This window comes from Entelurus aequoreus, linkage group LG04 (assembly GCF_033978785.1).
Source record: "Entelurus aequoreus isolate RoL-2023_Sb linkage group LG04, RoL_Eaeq_v1.1, whole genome shotgun sequence".
NCBI lineage: Eukaryota > Metazoa > Chordata > Actinopteri > Syngnathiformes > Syngnathidae > Entelurus > Entelurus aequoreus.
Window position 1 is genome coordinate 24,497,436 of NC_084734.1, and position 15,239 is coordinate 24,512,674.

The 15,239-nt window shown below is 38.8% G+C and overlaps 2 protein-coding genes across 3 annotated transcripts in view; one reads left to right on the forward strand and one right to left on the reverse strand.

Annotated features, from left to right (window-relative positions):
- Window positions 1–1,448: 1,448 nt before the first annotated feature.
- smim8 (small integral membrane protein 8) lies at window positions 1,449–3,669 on the reverse strand. The gene is made up of 2 exons (XM_062043462.1): window positions 3,490–3,669; window positions 1,449–1,839 (listed from the first exon to the last, which is right to left on the reverse strand). Exons 1-2 carry the CDS (start codon window positions 3,616–3,618, stop codon window positions 1,684–1,686), a joined length of 285 nt encoding a protein of 94 aa, XP_061899446.1. The 5' UTR covers window positions 3,619–3,669; the 3' UTR covers window positions 1,449–1,683.
- Window positions 3,670–4,868: 1,199 nt separating this feature from the next.
- Window positions 4,869–15,239, forward strand: part of rad51 (RAD51 recombinase) — a 79,869-nt gene continuing 69,498 nt past the window's right edge. Inside the window, exons 1-2 of one of the 2 annotated variants that reach the window (XM_062044414.1) lie at window positions 4,869–5,016; window positions 5,745–5,831. In XM_062044414.1, coding sequence (XP_061900398.1) covers window positions 5,748–5,831 — 84 coding nt within the window. In that variant the 5' untranslated portion in view covers window positions 4,869–5,016; window positions 5,745–5,747. The other variant, XM_062044415.1, reaches the window with a different exon arrangement.

Genomic DNA, 15,239 nt, shown 5'->3' on the forward strand with positions numbered 1-15,239 from the left:
CAAATATTTAACATTTTACTATATACACAAAAGGCCTATTCCTCTCAAATATTGTTCACAAATCTGTGTTAGTGAGCACATGTTCTTTGCCAAGGTAATACATTCCACCAAACAGGTGTGGCATATCAAGATGCTGATTAAACAGCATGATTATTGCACAGGTGTGCCTTTGGCTGCCCACAATAAAAGGTCACTCTGAAATGTGAAGTTTTGCTGTACTGTGGGTCAGAAAAGCAGTCAGTATCTGGTGTGACCAACATTTGCCTCACACAGTGCAACACATCTCCTTCGCATAGAGTTGATCAGGTTGTTGATTGTGGACTGTAGAATGTTGGTCCATTTCCCTTCAATGGCTGTGCCACGTTGCTGGATATTGTCAGGAACCGGAACACGCTGTCGTATAGACCGATTCACAGCATCCCAAACATGCTCAATGGGTGACATGTCCGGTGAGTATGCTGGCCTTGCAAGAACTGGGATGTTTTCAGCTTCCAGGAATTGTGTACCGATCCTTGCTGCAACATGAGGTGATGGCACAACAGGATCTCGTCACCGTATCTCTGTACAATCAAAATGCCATCAGTACAATGCACTTTCGGCCGTTGTCCATAAGATACACCTGCCCATACCATAACCCCAGCCCCACGTTTATGTCAGCAAACCGCTCTCCCACACACAGTGCCTGCCATCTGCCCTGAACAGAGAAAACCGGGATTAATCTGGGGAGAGAACACCTCCAATGTGCCAGACGCTATCTTATGTGAACATTTGCCCACTCATGATAAACTGCAGCCAGGTCAAGGTGAGCATGCAGATGACGGTTTCTCACCGTTTGTGCAGAAATTTTTGGTTATGCAAACCAATTGTTGCACCAGCTGTCCGGGTGGCTAGTCTCAGACAATCACCTGCTGCGATGTAGAGGTCCTGGGCTGGTGTGGTTACACGTGGTCTGCTGTTGTGAGGCCGGTTATATGTACTGCCAAATTCTCTGAAACGCCTTTGAAGACAGCTTATGATAGAGAAATGAACTTTCTATTCACGGGTAACAGCTTAGGTGGACATTCCTGAAGTCAGCATACCAACTGCAAGCTCCCTCAAAACTTGCGACATCTGTGGCATTGTAGTTTGATAACACTGCACATTTTATTGTGGCCAGCCTAAGACACACCTGTGAATAATCATGCTGTTTAATTAGCATCTTGATATGCCATACCTGTGAGGTGGGATGGATTATCTTGGCAAAGAAGAAATGCTCACTAACACAGATTAATGAACAATATTTCAGAGGAGTAGGTCTTCTATGTGTATAGTAAAAGTTTAAGTTCTTTGAGTTCAACCCATGAAAAATAGGAGCAAAAACAAGTGTTGCATTTATATTTTTGTTCAGTGTGCTTGTCCTTTTTTAGTTCATTTGATTTGCAAAGTAGAATAAGACAAAAGGTTCTGCCTCAGAGTTTGTACATCTTTATTTTATGACAATACCATCCATGCAACACATTTATAGTGCATTAAGTGAACTTCTTTGATGTACACCACTAAATGAGTAGATTTTATTTAAAATGTCTTTACATAAATGTTTTACAAAAATCAGCAACATTGTATGTTACAATTTTATTGAGGCTTTTAGAGTGTTCTACTGTAAGTCCAGTCAGGTTTTGATTCACTGTTGTCCATTTTCTGCTTTCACTCCCACTTGGAAGCTTTCCTCCTCATCAGTCTCTCTCCGTCACTGTCGATGGCTTCATAAAGCTGCTGGTCCTCTTTCATTGCATGTAAATATCCCAGATATCCAACACACAAGGTGATGGTTATCAGTCCAAAAGCCATCACTGGTTTATTCTGTGAAAGATACCACAGGTAAATCATGAGATGAATTATATATAATTTGTAATTGATTTTACTATTAATTACGAACCAAAATAACACACGGAGAAGCAGACCACACACATGCAGGCATGTGAGAAGAAACGTACGTTCAGTGCCTTGCTTAAGGGCACTTAGACAGTAGTCAGGAGGCAAACAAGCATCTCTCTGCACATTGTTGCAAAATTTTACATTATTACTTACTAACTACTGTCTAGTGTGACCCAAAAATCATACATTTTGTGAATAAAATAAACACTATCCATCCACTCACTTTCTAACACTTGTCCCTCACGGGGTAAATCAAATTAAATAATTCAGACTTTACAAGAGATATCAAACGACAAAGGCTGCAATAAAGTTGGGAAGAACTTCTTTAGAGTTCACTGTCAACATTGACCTGCCCTTTTTCTGTCACCAGTTCAAAATTTTTATGGAACACATTTCTATGTTCTCTGTTAAATTCTGTCAGACTTTTTCTTCATTAGTCAAACTGCTTTGCGTTTTATATTGATATCAAAAAGTAAACACTAAGTTTTACATTTTGTGGGTTTGTTCATTTCACAAAAGTATTACTTTAAAAACCAATCATGGAACATAGCACTTTGTTAATGTTTTACGGTGTATAGTTAATTCCTGTACAACATATTTCTGCTCAAACTCTTAATGGATCTGTCCTGATACAGCATGTACACGTCCATACATTTAGTACATGTATGTATACATAACTTTAAAAAATTACCTCTCTCTATCAAAATATAAGAATGGAGATAAAGGCATGAGAAAAAGCTGCCACGTTATTAATTCACAAAAATACATATATTTGTCTTTAAATAAATTAATAACGTTTATCTATAGTCTTCTTATCAAACATTACAAATTACATGATGGCGTCACGTTCACACCCCAACAGTGTTTACCTAACATACTGAATTGAATAAGCCTGATTAATAATTGTGATATCACTATTATTAAAAATAATCTTAATTATTATTTTGGCCATAATCGTATGTATGAGACCAGATGATCTCATATATAAACACTATTTTTATTTATATGGAGAAAAAAAAAGTGCGGTTAGGTCTTATGGCCATCAGGTGCCATCTTGCAAAATTCTTACATTTGTTTTGTTTATTTCCTACGTCCATAATCTTGCACAATTTTCACATCTATTTTTACTTAATTAAGTTATTATTTTGTTACTGCCATATTACTGTTTATAATACTTGTGTTGTTTTCATATGCACATTAACTTTTATTTTAGGTACAAATAGTGTTCTTATCTCCAATAATGTTTCTTCTTCAAAGGAAATCATTTTGGAATGTATTTTTTGTGTTTTTTTCAATACAGCTTGGTTAAAATATTTCAGTGTAAGTGCTTTTAAAAAAAATTGAGCACATTTAAAAATACAGCGATAACAATGATAACCGTGATAAATTTGGTCGTGATAAGAAATGTACATACCGTGACATCCCTAATTAGCATCAAGCGAGCGCAGAGTTTTCACCTGACATGTAGTACACATTATATATTGAAGTGTGTTGACAGAAATATTCCATTTGAGGGACAGTCATAGCCGATTATATCATAGAAAGGGACCGTATAAAGTGTGTTGCGTCTCTTACAGGCTTTATGAAGAGTTCTGGGTTGACCGCACGGAACAATGAGGTGGTCTGAACACCCCTCAATCCGGGGGTCCTGTAGTTGTTTTCGACGACACTGTCCGCTCCTTTACTGACCTCCTTACGTGACATCGCTCTTCCCTTATCACCGGAAGACACGTTGGTCCACGCACGCGCAAAGACAGTGCTCTTCTTCTTTTTGGTTTAATGGCGGTTGGCAAGCAACCTTGTGGTGTGCATTACCGCCACCTTTTGATATGGAGTGTGGACTGAGATGGAAACCTTTTAAAAAATTTTAAATGTTAAAATTTTAAAAATGTATGTAATGTTTTGTATTATAAATGTTCTGAGTGCAAACTTAAAATATCTTCCACTACCAATTAACCTTCTTTTTCGCTAACTTATTTTCCAGTATTTCCCTTTCTCTACACTTCCCGCTTCATTTGTTCTGTAGATTGCCTGAACTTTTTCATATACTAAATCTTGTCTTGTTTCTGATTTTTTTCATGCTGATCAATGCACTGCTGGAGTCTGAGCACACAACTGCTTTTCTTCAATCAATCAACCAATCAATCAAAGTTTATTTGTATAGCCCTAAATCACAAGTGTTTTAAAGGGCTGCACAAGCCACAACGACATCCTCAGCTCGGATCCCACATCAGAGCAAGGAAAAACTCAATGGGCTACAATGAGTAGTCTAGCAGCTGCATTTTGTAACTGCAATCTTTTAATGCAGACATAGGGAGGCCTGAAAATAATATGTTACAGTAATTGCTTTATTTTCCTCCACCCAATGAACTGCTATATACATTCTGATCAATTCACCGTAAAAAAACCCCGATAAATTATCGCTGATTCTTGTATTCAATACTATGGGACAAGCGGTAGAAAATTGATGGATGGATGGATGTTTCCTTGCGGGATAACTGCTGCTGCTCCTACTTTATCATTTATAGTTATTGATGCATCTAATCTATTATGAGATTAGTCGACATACATATTTAAATAGATACTTTATTATTTATAGTTTTTGATGCATCTAATCTATTATGAGATTAGGACATACATATCTAAATAGTTCATTGAAATTGATAGGGAAACATAATACAGGGCTGTGTGACTGTTGTCATCAAATAGAAAGTGTAGGACATACATTGTAGGAAATACAATAGAGAAAGGGAAATACTGGGAAATAAGTTAGCGAAAAAGAAGGTTAGGTTATTAGTTGGAGATATTTTAGGTTTGCACTTAGAACATATTTTTTTAAAGACTGGGTTAAATAAAATAATATAGAGTAGGGTTCCATCTGTGTGGACCGCCACACTCCATATCAAAGGGTGGCGGTAATGCACACTACAAGGTTGCTTGCCAACATCCATTAAACCACAAAAGAAGAAAAAGAAGCCAACGTCACAATCTTTCAGCCAATCAAAAAACAAAACGCGGCCGACGACCGATGAGGTCATCGCGTACATAGACGCGGGAACTTGGGTTATCAAACGTTCTAAGGGGAAAATAGCCGCTTTTCAGGTAAGCTTGAAGCTGTGTTGGACAAAAATACATGTATTTAATCACACATTTTATGGACGTGATAACAGGTACAATATAATGCCGTAGTCTTAGTGTAGTGTTTTACTAGATATCTGCTGTTATACGGCTTGCGGGTAATGGCTTTAAAAAGTTCAATTCGACATTATACAGACTGAATGTCGCGGTAATACTAATTGTGCTGAAATGGTTACCACACTTCAGGTTGTATGTCCTAGTGTGCATCGTGACTTCCATTCCGTAAGTAGGGTCGTAGTAAAACTTCTGCTGGAACAGCACACTTTCATACCAACAACATGGATTTGTGTTAGTTGCGAACTAATATGTTTTATTTTCTTACAATGGCACACATCGAACTTTTTTTTAGGTATGACTGACTCTTGTCGTGCAACCACATGGGAAAATGTTTTGATTGATTGAAAATTTTATTAGTAGATTGCACAGACAGTACGGTACACATTCCGTACAATTGACCACTAAATGGTAACACCCGAATACGTTTTTCAACTTGTTTAAGTCGGGGTCCACGTGAATCAATTCATGGTACAGTTATACTAATGCAATGTATTTATTTCATATACATTTTTTATTTAAATGACATTAAACGTATAATTAATTTCAAGATTTTTTTCCCAAAATGTAAATGTAGGTGTCTAAAACAAAACCACATCTAAATTCAAATGTTCTGTTCAACTGGTTCCAACAAATAGATCATGGCGATGAGATGTGAGACCAGGGTGGAGACAGAGTTAGAAGGCGAAGAAAGCTTTGGACCACAGCCTCTGAGCAGACTGGAGGTATGTAATATTTTAGAAATATATGTATGTTATGACTTTCAAGGAAATCATAGCACCAAAACCATTCACACAGCATGAATGGCCTACTGGACACACATTCTCATTTCAATGCGTTTTCTTTATTTTCATGACTACTACTCTTGTAGATTGTCACTGAAGGCATCAAAACTATTGACACTTGTGAAGTGAAAACCCTTCCAGGTGACAACTCCTTGAAGTTCATCGAGAGAATGCCAAGAGTGTGCAAAAGAGTAATCAGAGCAAAGGGTGGCTATTTTGAAGAACTAGAATATAAAACATGGTTTCAGTTATGTCACCTTTTTTTGTTAAGTACATAACTCCACATGTGTTCATCCATAGTTAAAAACTATGAATGCCTATACGGCTATGCCCGTGGCATAGGCCGTATAGGCAAATGCTAAGGGCGCCGTCCATCAGGGGGCGCCACGCCAGTGCCACAAATGTTGGAGAAAAAAAAAAAAAAAAAGTTGGTACTATTATTTCTAAATACAAAAAATAATCCCACGTTAATTAAAATGCAAAGTAAAGCCTATTTAATATAACTATTATTTGTTACAACATTACGCCCCTCCCCCCTCCCCTTGCACGGTGCGCCCCCTCCCTTCCCGTATCATGACTCTTTTTGGACGTCACCACATAAAAAAATCAACACAAGATGTCAAAATGGCCAAAACTGTCAGGTGCCCAGGGAAGAAAAAAGAGAAAAGAAGAGGAGGAGAAACGAGAAAAAGACAGAGGTAGCAGGTAGGTAACGTTAGCCTACATGAAATTATTTGTCTGTTACAGAATGTGATAGTAACCTGGCTTTTTAGCATTAAGCTAATGTTACATGATTCGGCAATTGCTAATCAATAAATAGCTAGTTCTGTTTTAACGTCGGGTTAATATTGTGGAGGGGGCTAAATTGTTATGGAAAATAATAATGTAACGTTAGGTAATTACAGTACTCCCACCTTACATTCCTCAGGGACATTTGTATTAGATCTTTTAAGCAGGTGTTTTTTGTTTACATTGTTATTGCCTTCTGGTTAGCTAATGTTTGCCCTGCAGGTAATAGTCACTTTTCCACCCCTTTATATATTAGGTATAGTTGTAAGCCTAGTTGTTAAAGTGTACATCATTAATGTTAATTAAGCAATATCACATGAGAGGGAATGCTGTTTTTTTAATTTGAGCACTGCACTATGATTCGGTTTAAAGATAATCATAACATAACATTCTCATATAATATGTTAATTTGCTTTCTTTAAGTAAAAAAAAGGTCAAAGACAAAGCTATTCGGTTTCTTGTGAGTATACCGTAATTTCCGGACTATAAGCCGCACCTGACTATAAGCCGCACCAGCTAAATGTAGGGGAAAATACAGATTGCTCCATATATAAGCTGCACCCGACTATAAGCCGCAGGGTTTTGATGTGTAATTAGCGTAGTATATAGGGCTTCCTGCTACCACGGAGGGGATTGTCGGGACAGAGATGACTGTTTGGGAACGCAAAGCCTCCCATTTATTAACTATAAATCTTTCAATCATTCAATCAAACTTTCACATCTTTGACATGGCAAACAGCATTCGTGCAGAGTACAAATAATACAACGGTGCAAAGTAATACAAAGTGCTTGCCTGTACGTTATCAAAATAAGCAGCCTATGAAAAGTCAGTCTTTAATCATTGTGTCATCGTCTTCCTCCTGCGTACTAAAACCACCCAAATCCTCTTTGTCGCTGTCGGAGAAGAACAGGCCGTATATAAGCCGCACCCTTGTATAAGCCGCAGGGACCAGAACGAGGGGGAAAAGTAGCGGCTTATAGTCCGGAAATTACGGTATACACTTCACTGCCGATGTGGGGGGGGCGCCACCTAAAATCTTGCCTAGGGCGCCAGATTGGTTAGGGCCAGGCCTGATAGTCATGAAAATAAAGAAAAACCTTTGAATGAGAAGGTGTGTCCAAACTTTTGGCCTGCACTCTATACATCACAATGTTCATGTATTTCGATAAACAAAATAACAGTCCACAGTAACAAAGTAAAGTCACAAATTAAATGGCTGTCCACAGTACCTGTGGATGGTGGTGCTAGTTCATGAATACAATTAATAACAACAACAAAAAAATACATTTACATTGCATAGATTAGCCATCAATCTATGCAATGTATGCTCAGTAAATAAAAATAAAAAAGCATAAATTGCATACATTAGCCATCAATGTATGCAATTATGCTAGAAATAAAAGTAATCATCAATGACAAATTAAAACATAGCCTATACAACAATAGATAAGGGTACATACACAGATCGAGAACACATATTTCCTCTTCTGTCTGAGATATGATGTTTTTTCTTCTTCTTCTGTCCTGTTTGCCACGCTTGACTTTGAGGTGTAACCATTATTAGTGTCTGGCCGTAAACGTCGCCCAGTGAAGGATTTTGTAGCAGTATTGTTGTCCGAGTGAAAATCGGAACAAATTTGTGAGAATGGTGGCCCCGAGAGCTTTTCGGTAGGAGTACTGAAATTCGGGACTCTCCCAGGAAAATCCCACATGGTGAACTTGAGCAAATAAACTTACGATACTACAGCATCACCATCACATCTACATGTCATACAAATGGTTAATTATTCCCATACGGTGTGCTTTTAATTTTGGCCCGTGTGATTGAGTTTGACACCACTGCTCTAAATACCAAGGAAGACAATGCATGACAACCTTAATCTAGTAGGGCAATCCAGCCCGAATTGAACACATTTTGTAATAATTAGGACCATATTAATTGTCCTGTAATACCAAGCAATTCCACAGAGTGGCGCATTAGGACTGCAGTATGCTTTATAATCAATAATCGGTACACTTTTTCTACTGCTACTGCTCTGACAGCAGAAACAATTTGCAACAATGAGAAAAGTTGACAGCAAATGCCGGGTGTTTAATAAGGAATGGACACATAAATACTTTTTCACTGAAGTCCAGTCAAAGGCTGTATGTCTTATTTGCCAAGAAACCGTCGTAGTTTTGCAGGAATACAACATAAGTCATCATGTCTCCACTAAGCACACTAATTACGAAAACAACCAGTCAATGCAAGAACGAAAGCTGCTGCTCAGAAGTTGGAAGATAATTTGCAGGCTCAGCAAAACAAAACATCTTATCCAAGAATCGAGCACAAAGGCAAGTTATCTACTGGTATTCAAATTAGCCAAGACGAGTAAGCCTTTTTCCAAAGGAGAGTTTTATAAAAGAGTGCATGGTGGAGTCAGCAGGTGTTTTGTTTTGAGAGCAAGGGCAAATAAAAAAATTAAAAAGCATTTCATGCAGGACAGTGACTCGTCGTGTGGAGCTAATTGATGAAGACTTAGCTAGCAAGCTCAACAAAAAACAAGAGTCATGTACATCATATTAATTGGCTCTGTATGAAAGTATTGACATTTAGGACACTGTTCAGCTTTGGATTTTCATAAGAGGAATGGATGGATGGATTAATGACAATTTTGAGATAACCTAGGAGTTTTGGGCCATGGAATCCCTAAAAGGAAAAACGCGAGGAGAGGACTTATTTAACAGCGTGGCGGAAGTTGGTATGATGCACAAACTGCCTTGGAGTAAGCTAGCTAACGTTACCACAGATGGGTCGCCAAATCTCACAGGAAAAAACATCGGGTTACTAAAAATAATCCAGGAGAGGGTAAAAGAGGACAGCCTCCAACACAAGGTACTTTTTTTACACTGCAAAATCCACCAGGAGGCACTGTGCAAATCCGTATTGCAGCTTGACCAGTAGTGAAGCCAGTTATAAAGCTTGTTAACTTTATTTGTATGAGGGCACTTCACCATTGTTAGATTATTACATTTCTTGAAGAGACGGACGCCGACCACCAGGACTTGCTTTACCATTCCAATGTCCGCTGGTTAAGTTTGGGTAAAGTATGTCAACATGTGTGGGAGCTACAACAGGAGAGTATCTCATTTTTGGAGCAACTTGAAAAAGCTGACATTTTCCCTTAAGCTGAGTGACACCGATTGGCTTTGTGATATAGCGTTTGCTGTGGACATACTGGCACACATAAATGAGCTGAATATAAAGCTACAAGGCAAATACCAGTTTGTACATGGAATGTACACAAATGTCAGCTTTCAAAACCAAGCTGACTTTATTTTCCAAACATGTAAAAACAAGTCATTCAGTCACATTATTTATTTTCATGTACATTATTTTATTCAGCGAAAAAGCTATAAATCTGATATTGTCCAACTCTTAATTACCGATTCCGATATCAACCGATCTGATATATACGGTCGTGGAATTAAAACATTATTATGTGTAACAAGGTTTTCCAAAATAAGAGAACAACTTCAACTCAAATTATGGAAAAAAGTGCCAATATGGCACTGCCATATTTATTATTGAAGTCACAAAGTGCATTTTTTTTTAACATGCCTCAAAACAGCAGCTTGGAATTTAGGATATGCTCTCCCTGAGATAATCCTGATACCCACTACAACTATGGGAAATACTATACTTTGACTTTCACAAAGTCTAAGTCTAAGAAAGCGCATTATTCTTTATTTTTTTTTAAACATGCCTCAAAACAGCTACAAAAACAATGAAGGCACACAGCTTCAGTCCAGAGTATACTAGAGTAATAAAGTAAACAATAACATAGTCCTCATTTAGTGCAAGACTGCCTGGCAACACTGTATAACAGGAAATTATAAGCTGGGCTCAATCTGCCCTGCTCTAACGTATTTGTATGAGTAACACTAATGTGCTGCAAGCTAGTGGTGAGTGCTTAAAATGGCCTACCAGTCAGCCAGAGCTTCTGAAATGCTGCGTTGAGACAGGGCATCTCCGTTCACTGCAAGCTGCAAAGTGTGCGCCATGCAGGGCAGACTATCCACACCAAACTCCCCCGTCGTGTGTTGTACCTGACCACAACGTGAGCTTTCGCCCCGAGATGGTTTTAGTTGTATTTTTGTTTTTTCTCGGCGGAGTCTCTAAGCGACAACTGTGTGGTACTACTTTTTTTCGGTGTTTGCTTTTCATCCATCTTCCGCTTGTATTCATCGTGTATATCCTTATGATTCTTGATGAGGTGGGAGATCAAATTGCTCGTATTAAAGGAAGACGTCTTGGTTCCTCCTTGCATAACCAACTTTTTGCAGTCATTGCAAATTGCCAGTTTTTTATCCGTCAGACGCACTTTAAAATAATCCCAAACCATAGACATGGTGTCGTTAGTCAGTCATCGAGCGAACTTGCTTGTTAGCCACGGCTACAGCACCGGCAACAACACACTCTTGTTGTTGTTCTCCGCTCGCGGCGGTTGATGAGGTCATTAAAGGCCTACTGAAACCCACTACTACCGACCACGCAGTCTGATAGTTTATATATCAATGATGAAATCTTAACATTGCAACACATGCCAATACGGCCGGGTTAACTTATAAAGTGCAATTTTAAATTTCCTGCTAAACTTCCGGTTGAAAAACTCCTTTGGATATGACGTATGCGCGTGACGTCACGACGGCAACGGAAGTATTCGTACCCTATGTGTCACCATACAAACTGCTCTGTTTTCATCGAACAATTCCACAGTATTCTGGACATCTGTGTTGGTGAGTCTTTTGCAATTTGTTTAATGGACAATGGAGACTGCAAATAAGAAAGTTGTAGGTGCGATCGGTGTATTAGCAGCGGACTACAGCAACACAATCAGGAGGTTGTGTTGTGTTTGAGCTGGATAGCAGACGCACTACCGTGAGTACAGCTTTGGCTTCCAAACATTTGATCGCTTGCCCGTACATGCGTGTCGCTATGTGCATGTCACGTACGTAACTTTGGGGAAATATATGTTTCTTGCCGACTCTGATGGCGGCCGGGGTGTCGTCGAAAGCTACAACGCCCGCCGCCGCTCCGTAGTTAGCTTCAATTGTTAAGCTTCGCCAAGCTGGAAATTATTAACCGTGTATTTACATGTTCATGGTTTAATAGTATTGTTGATCTTATGTCTATCCTTCCAGTCAGGGTTTTTTAAAATTTTGTTTCTATCTGCATTTGAGCCTGATACTATCACGTTAGCTACGTAGCTAAGTTAGTTAGCTTCAATTGTTAAGCTTCGCCAAGCTGGAAATTATTAACCGTATATTTACATGTTCATGGTTTAATAGTATTGTTGATCTTCTGTCTATCCTTCCAGTCAGGTTTTTTTTTAAATTTTGTTTCTATCTGCATTTGAACCTGATACTATCACGTTAGCTACGTAGCTAAGTTAGTTAGCTTCAATTGTTAAGCTTCGCCAAGCTGGAAATTATTAACCGTGTATTTACATGTTCATGGTTTAATAGTATTGTTGATCTTCTGTCTATCCTTCCAGTCAGGGTTTTTTTAAAATTTTGTTTCTATCTTTATTTGAGCCCGATGCTATCACGTTAGCTCCATAGCTAAAGTGCGTCAACGATGTATTGTCGTGGAGATAAAAGTCACTGTGAATGTCCATTTTGCGTTCTCAACTCTCATTTTCAGGAGGATATGGTATCCGAGGTGGTTTAAAATACAAATCCGTGATCCACAATAGAAAAAGGAGAGTGTGTGGAATCCAATGAGACCTTGTACCTAAGTTACGGTCAGAGCGAAAAAAGATACACCCTGCACTGCCTCTAGTCCTTCACTCTAACGTTCCTCATCCACAAATCTTTCATCCTGGCTCAAATTAATGGGGTAATCGTAGCTTTCTCGGTCCGAATCTCTTTCGCTCCATTGTAAACAACGGGGAATTGTGAGGAATACTACCTCCTGTGACGTCACGCTACTTCCGGTATAGGCAAGGCTTTTTTTTATCAGCGACCAAAAGTTGCAAACTTTATCGTCGTTGTTCTATACTAAATCCTTTCAGCAAAAATATGGCAATATCGCGAAATGATCAAGTATGAAACATAAAATGGATCTGCTATCCCTGTTTAAATAAAAAAAATTCATTTCAGTAAGCCTTTAAGCGTCGTCAGTAAACCTCTCATGCTGCAGTCGTCAACTTCTGTGTTGTGTAGGGGAGAGGGGATGGGCTGCTGACTGGGTTTATATCCGTCAGCACCGGTACCGGATATGTACCGCTCCGTACAACGGCGTTTTAAAAAGTCATTAATTTTACTTTTTGAAACCGATACAGATAATTTCAGATTTCACATTTTAAAGCATTTATCGGATATCTCTACTTTTTATCAGTCATATTGTGAGTGTTTGTATTGTGTTTATTGTGTGCATTTTAGGAATTTCTTCCAGTAATGCTGAACAACCTACACATGTTTAAAGTGTTCCTTAAAAAAGGGAACCAGGCACACATACAGCAGAATGTGTGACACTTTTTACAGCTAAAATATTGTGTCAAAAAACACAGACGAACACAGTGTCATGTTAAAAATCAGAAATTAAAGAATAAGACTGGAAAATATTTTCACACATTCATCGGCCAGTCACTCCTCTGTAACACGGAAATATCCTGCAGTTATCATGCCATATATACAGTAAATGGTGATGGGTATGTATGTATGTGTGTATATATATATATATATATAGATATATATATAGATATATTTTTACCTACCAATGTGACCCGTGAGTCCAATTAACAAAGTCTTTGTTAATTCCAAGACTTTTCCTTTTCAGGCGAATCCTATTTTCGTTAGTTTGCTTTTGGTCATTGTCTGAAAGTAGTTGCCAAAAATCGCTGCAATGTTTACTGTTTCTTCAGGCCTATGTGGTATTCATGATTTTTAGGTGAGAGAGGTGGGAAAAATTATCCATTCTTGGATTAATCACGATTGGGACATGAATGACTTTGAGCCAAGTATTGTTTATTTTAGTATGTTCAATAAAGTAATGCAGATCTAAAGTGTTGAACTAGCGTGGACACATATGTAGCAAAAACACAAACGGCAAGAGAGGCTAATAAGCCAAAGCTAGCTTGAATATGAAGTAGTGACACAACAAAATAACAAGCAGTTTGTACACCTCAACAGAAGTCTTAACTGGACAACAGAGACTAACCAGCTAAGAAAAGGAAATTAGCAAGGAGATTAATAAATCAGAAGGGACATTATCGACATGCTGTGGTTATGGAATGCTCAAAAATGAAAACAACAAGTATGCTTGCTAGCCACATAGGCATGTCGTTTTGCAGGCTGCTACAGTGCTCACGTATAAACTAGATACATATATTCAGAGGCGAAACTCTAAACATTTGAATATCATGCAAACGTTAATTTCAGCAATTCAACTTTATATGTGAAACTAATATGTAATATAAACTAATTTAAATAAAGTGAGATATGTCAAGCTTTTTATTTGTTATAATTTCGATGATTATGGCTTACTGTTTTTGATAACTCCAAACCTTCTGAATTTTTTCAATTCGAGTTTTTCATATGTAAGTCATAATCATCAAAATTATATCAAAATAAGGCTTGAAATACCTTGAGCTGCATGTTTTGAGCCTATGTCATTTGTCATTCACTGACACATCTTAACTCTGCATATTTTACTAGAATACCCTTATGGGCATTACATATATCAAAATCAAGTACCTACTGTACCGTTTACTTGTTGAAATACCCTTCAAATACATTTTTGCCAGCAGCAAAGCGGTCCTTTGGGTAGATTTTAGCTTTGTAAAGGGTATTTCAACAAGTAAAACTCAGACATGGGAGGAGTTCAGCGAAGATATGGAAAATGACTTCCGGACGGCTTCAGAGCATTTCTGGACCACCATCCCCTGCCTCAGGAGGGGGAAGCAGTGCACTGTCAACACCATATTTATGGTGGGGATGGTGTGCTGCTGACCTCGACTCAGGACGTTGTGGATCAAAGACCTCCTCAATCCCATCTACACGTCTTCCTAGGAGGAAGCAGTGCCTGGGGAATCTGGTGGGCTCTCCTATTTCAGGGGCTAAGGTTGCCGAGGTAGTTACACAACTCCTCGGTGGCAGGGCCCCACAGTTGGATGGGATCCTTAAGACTCTGGATGCTGTGGGGCTGTCGTGGTTGACAAGACTCCTCAGCTTTTTGTGGACATTGGGGGCGGTGCCTCTAGATTAGAGTGTCCGCCCTGAGATCGGTAGGTTGGAGTTCAAATCCCAGCTGAGTCATACCAAAGACTATAAAAATGGGACCCATTACCTCCCTGCTTGGCACTCATCATCAAGGGTTGGAGTTGGGGGTTAAATCACCAAAATGATTCCCGGGCGCGGCGCCGCTGCTGCCCACTGCTCCCCAAGGGGATGGGTCAAATGCAGAGGACAAATTTCACCACATCTAGTGTGTGTGTGACAATCATTGGTACTTTAATCTTAATCTTAAATTGGCAGACTGTGGTGGTGGTTCCTCTTTGAGAAGGGGAACTGGA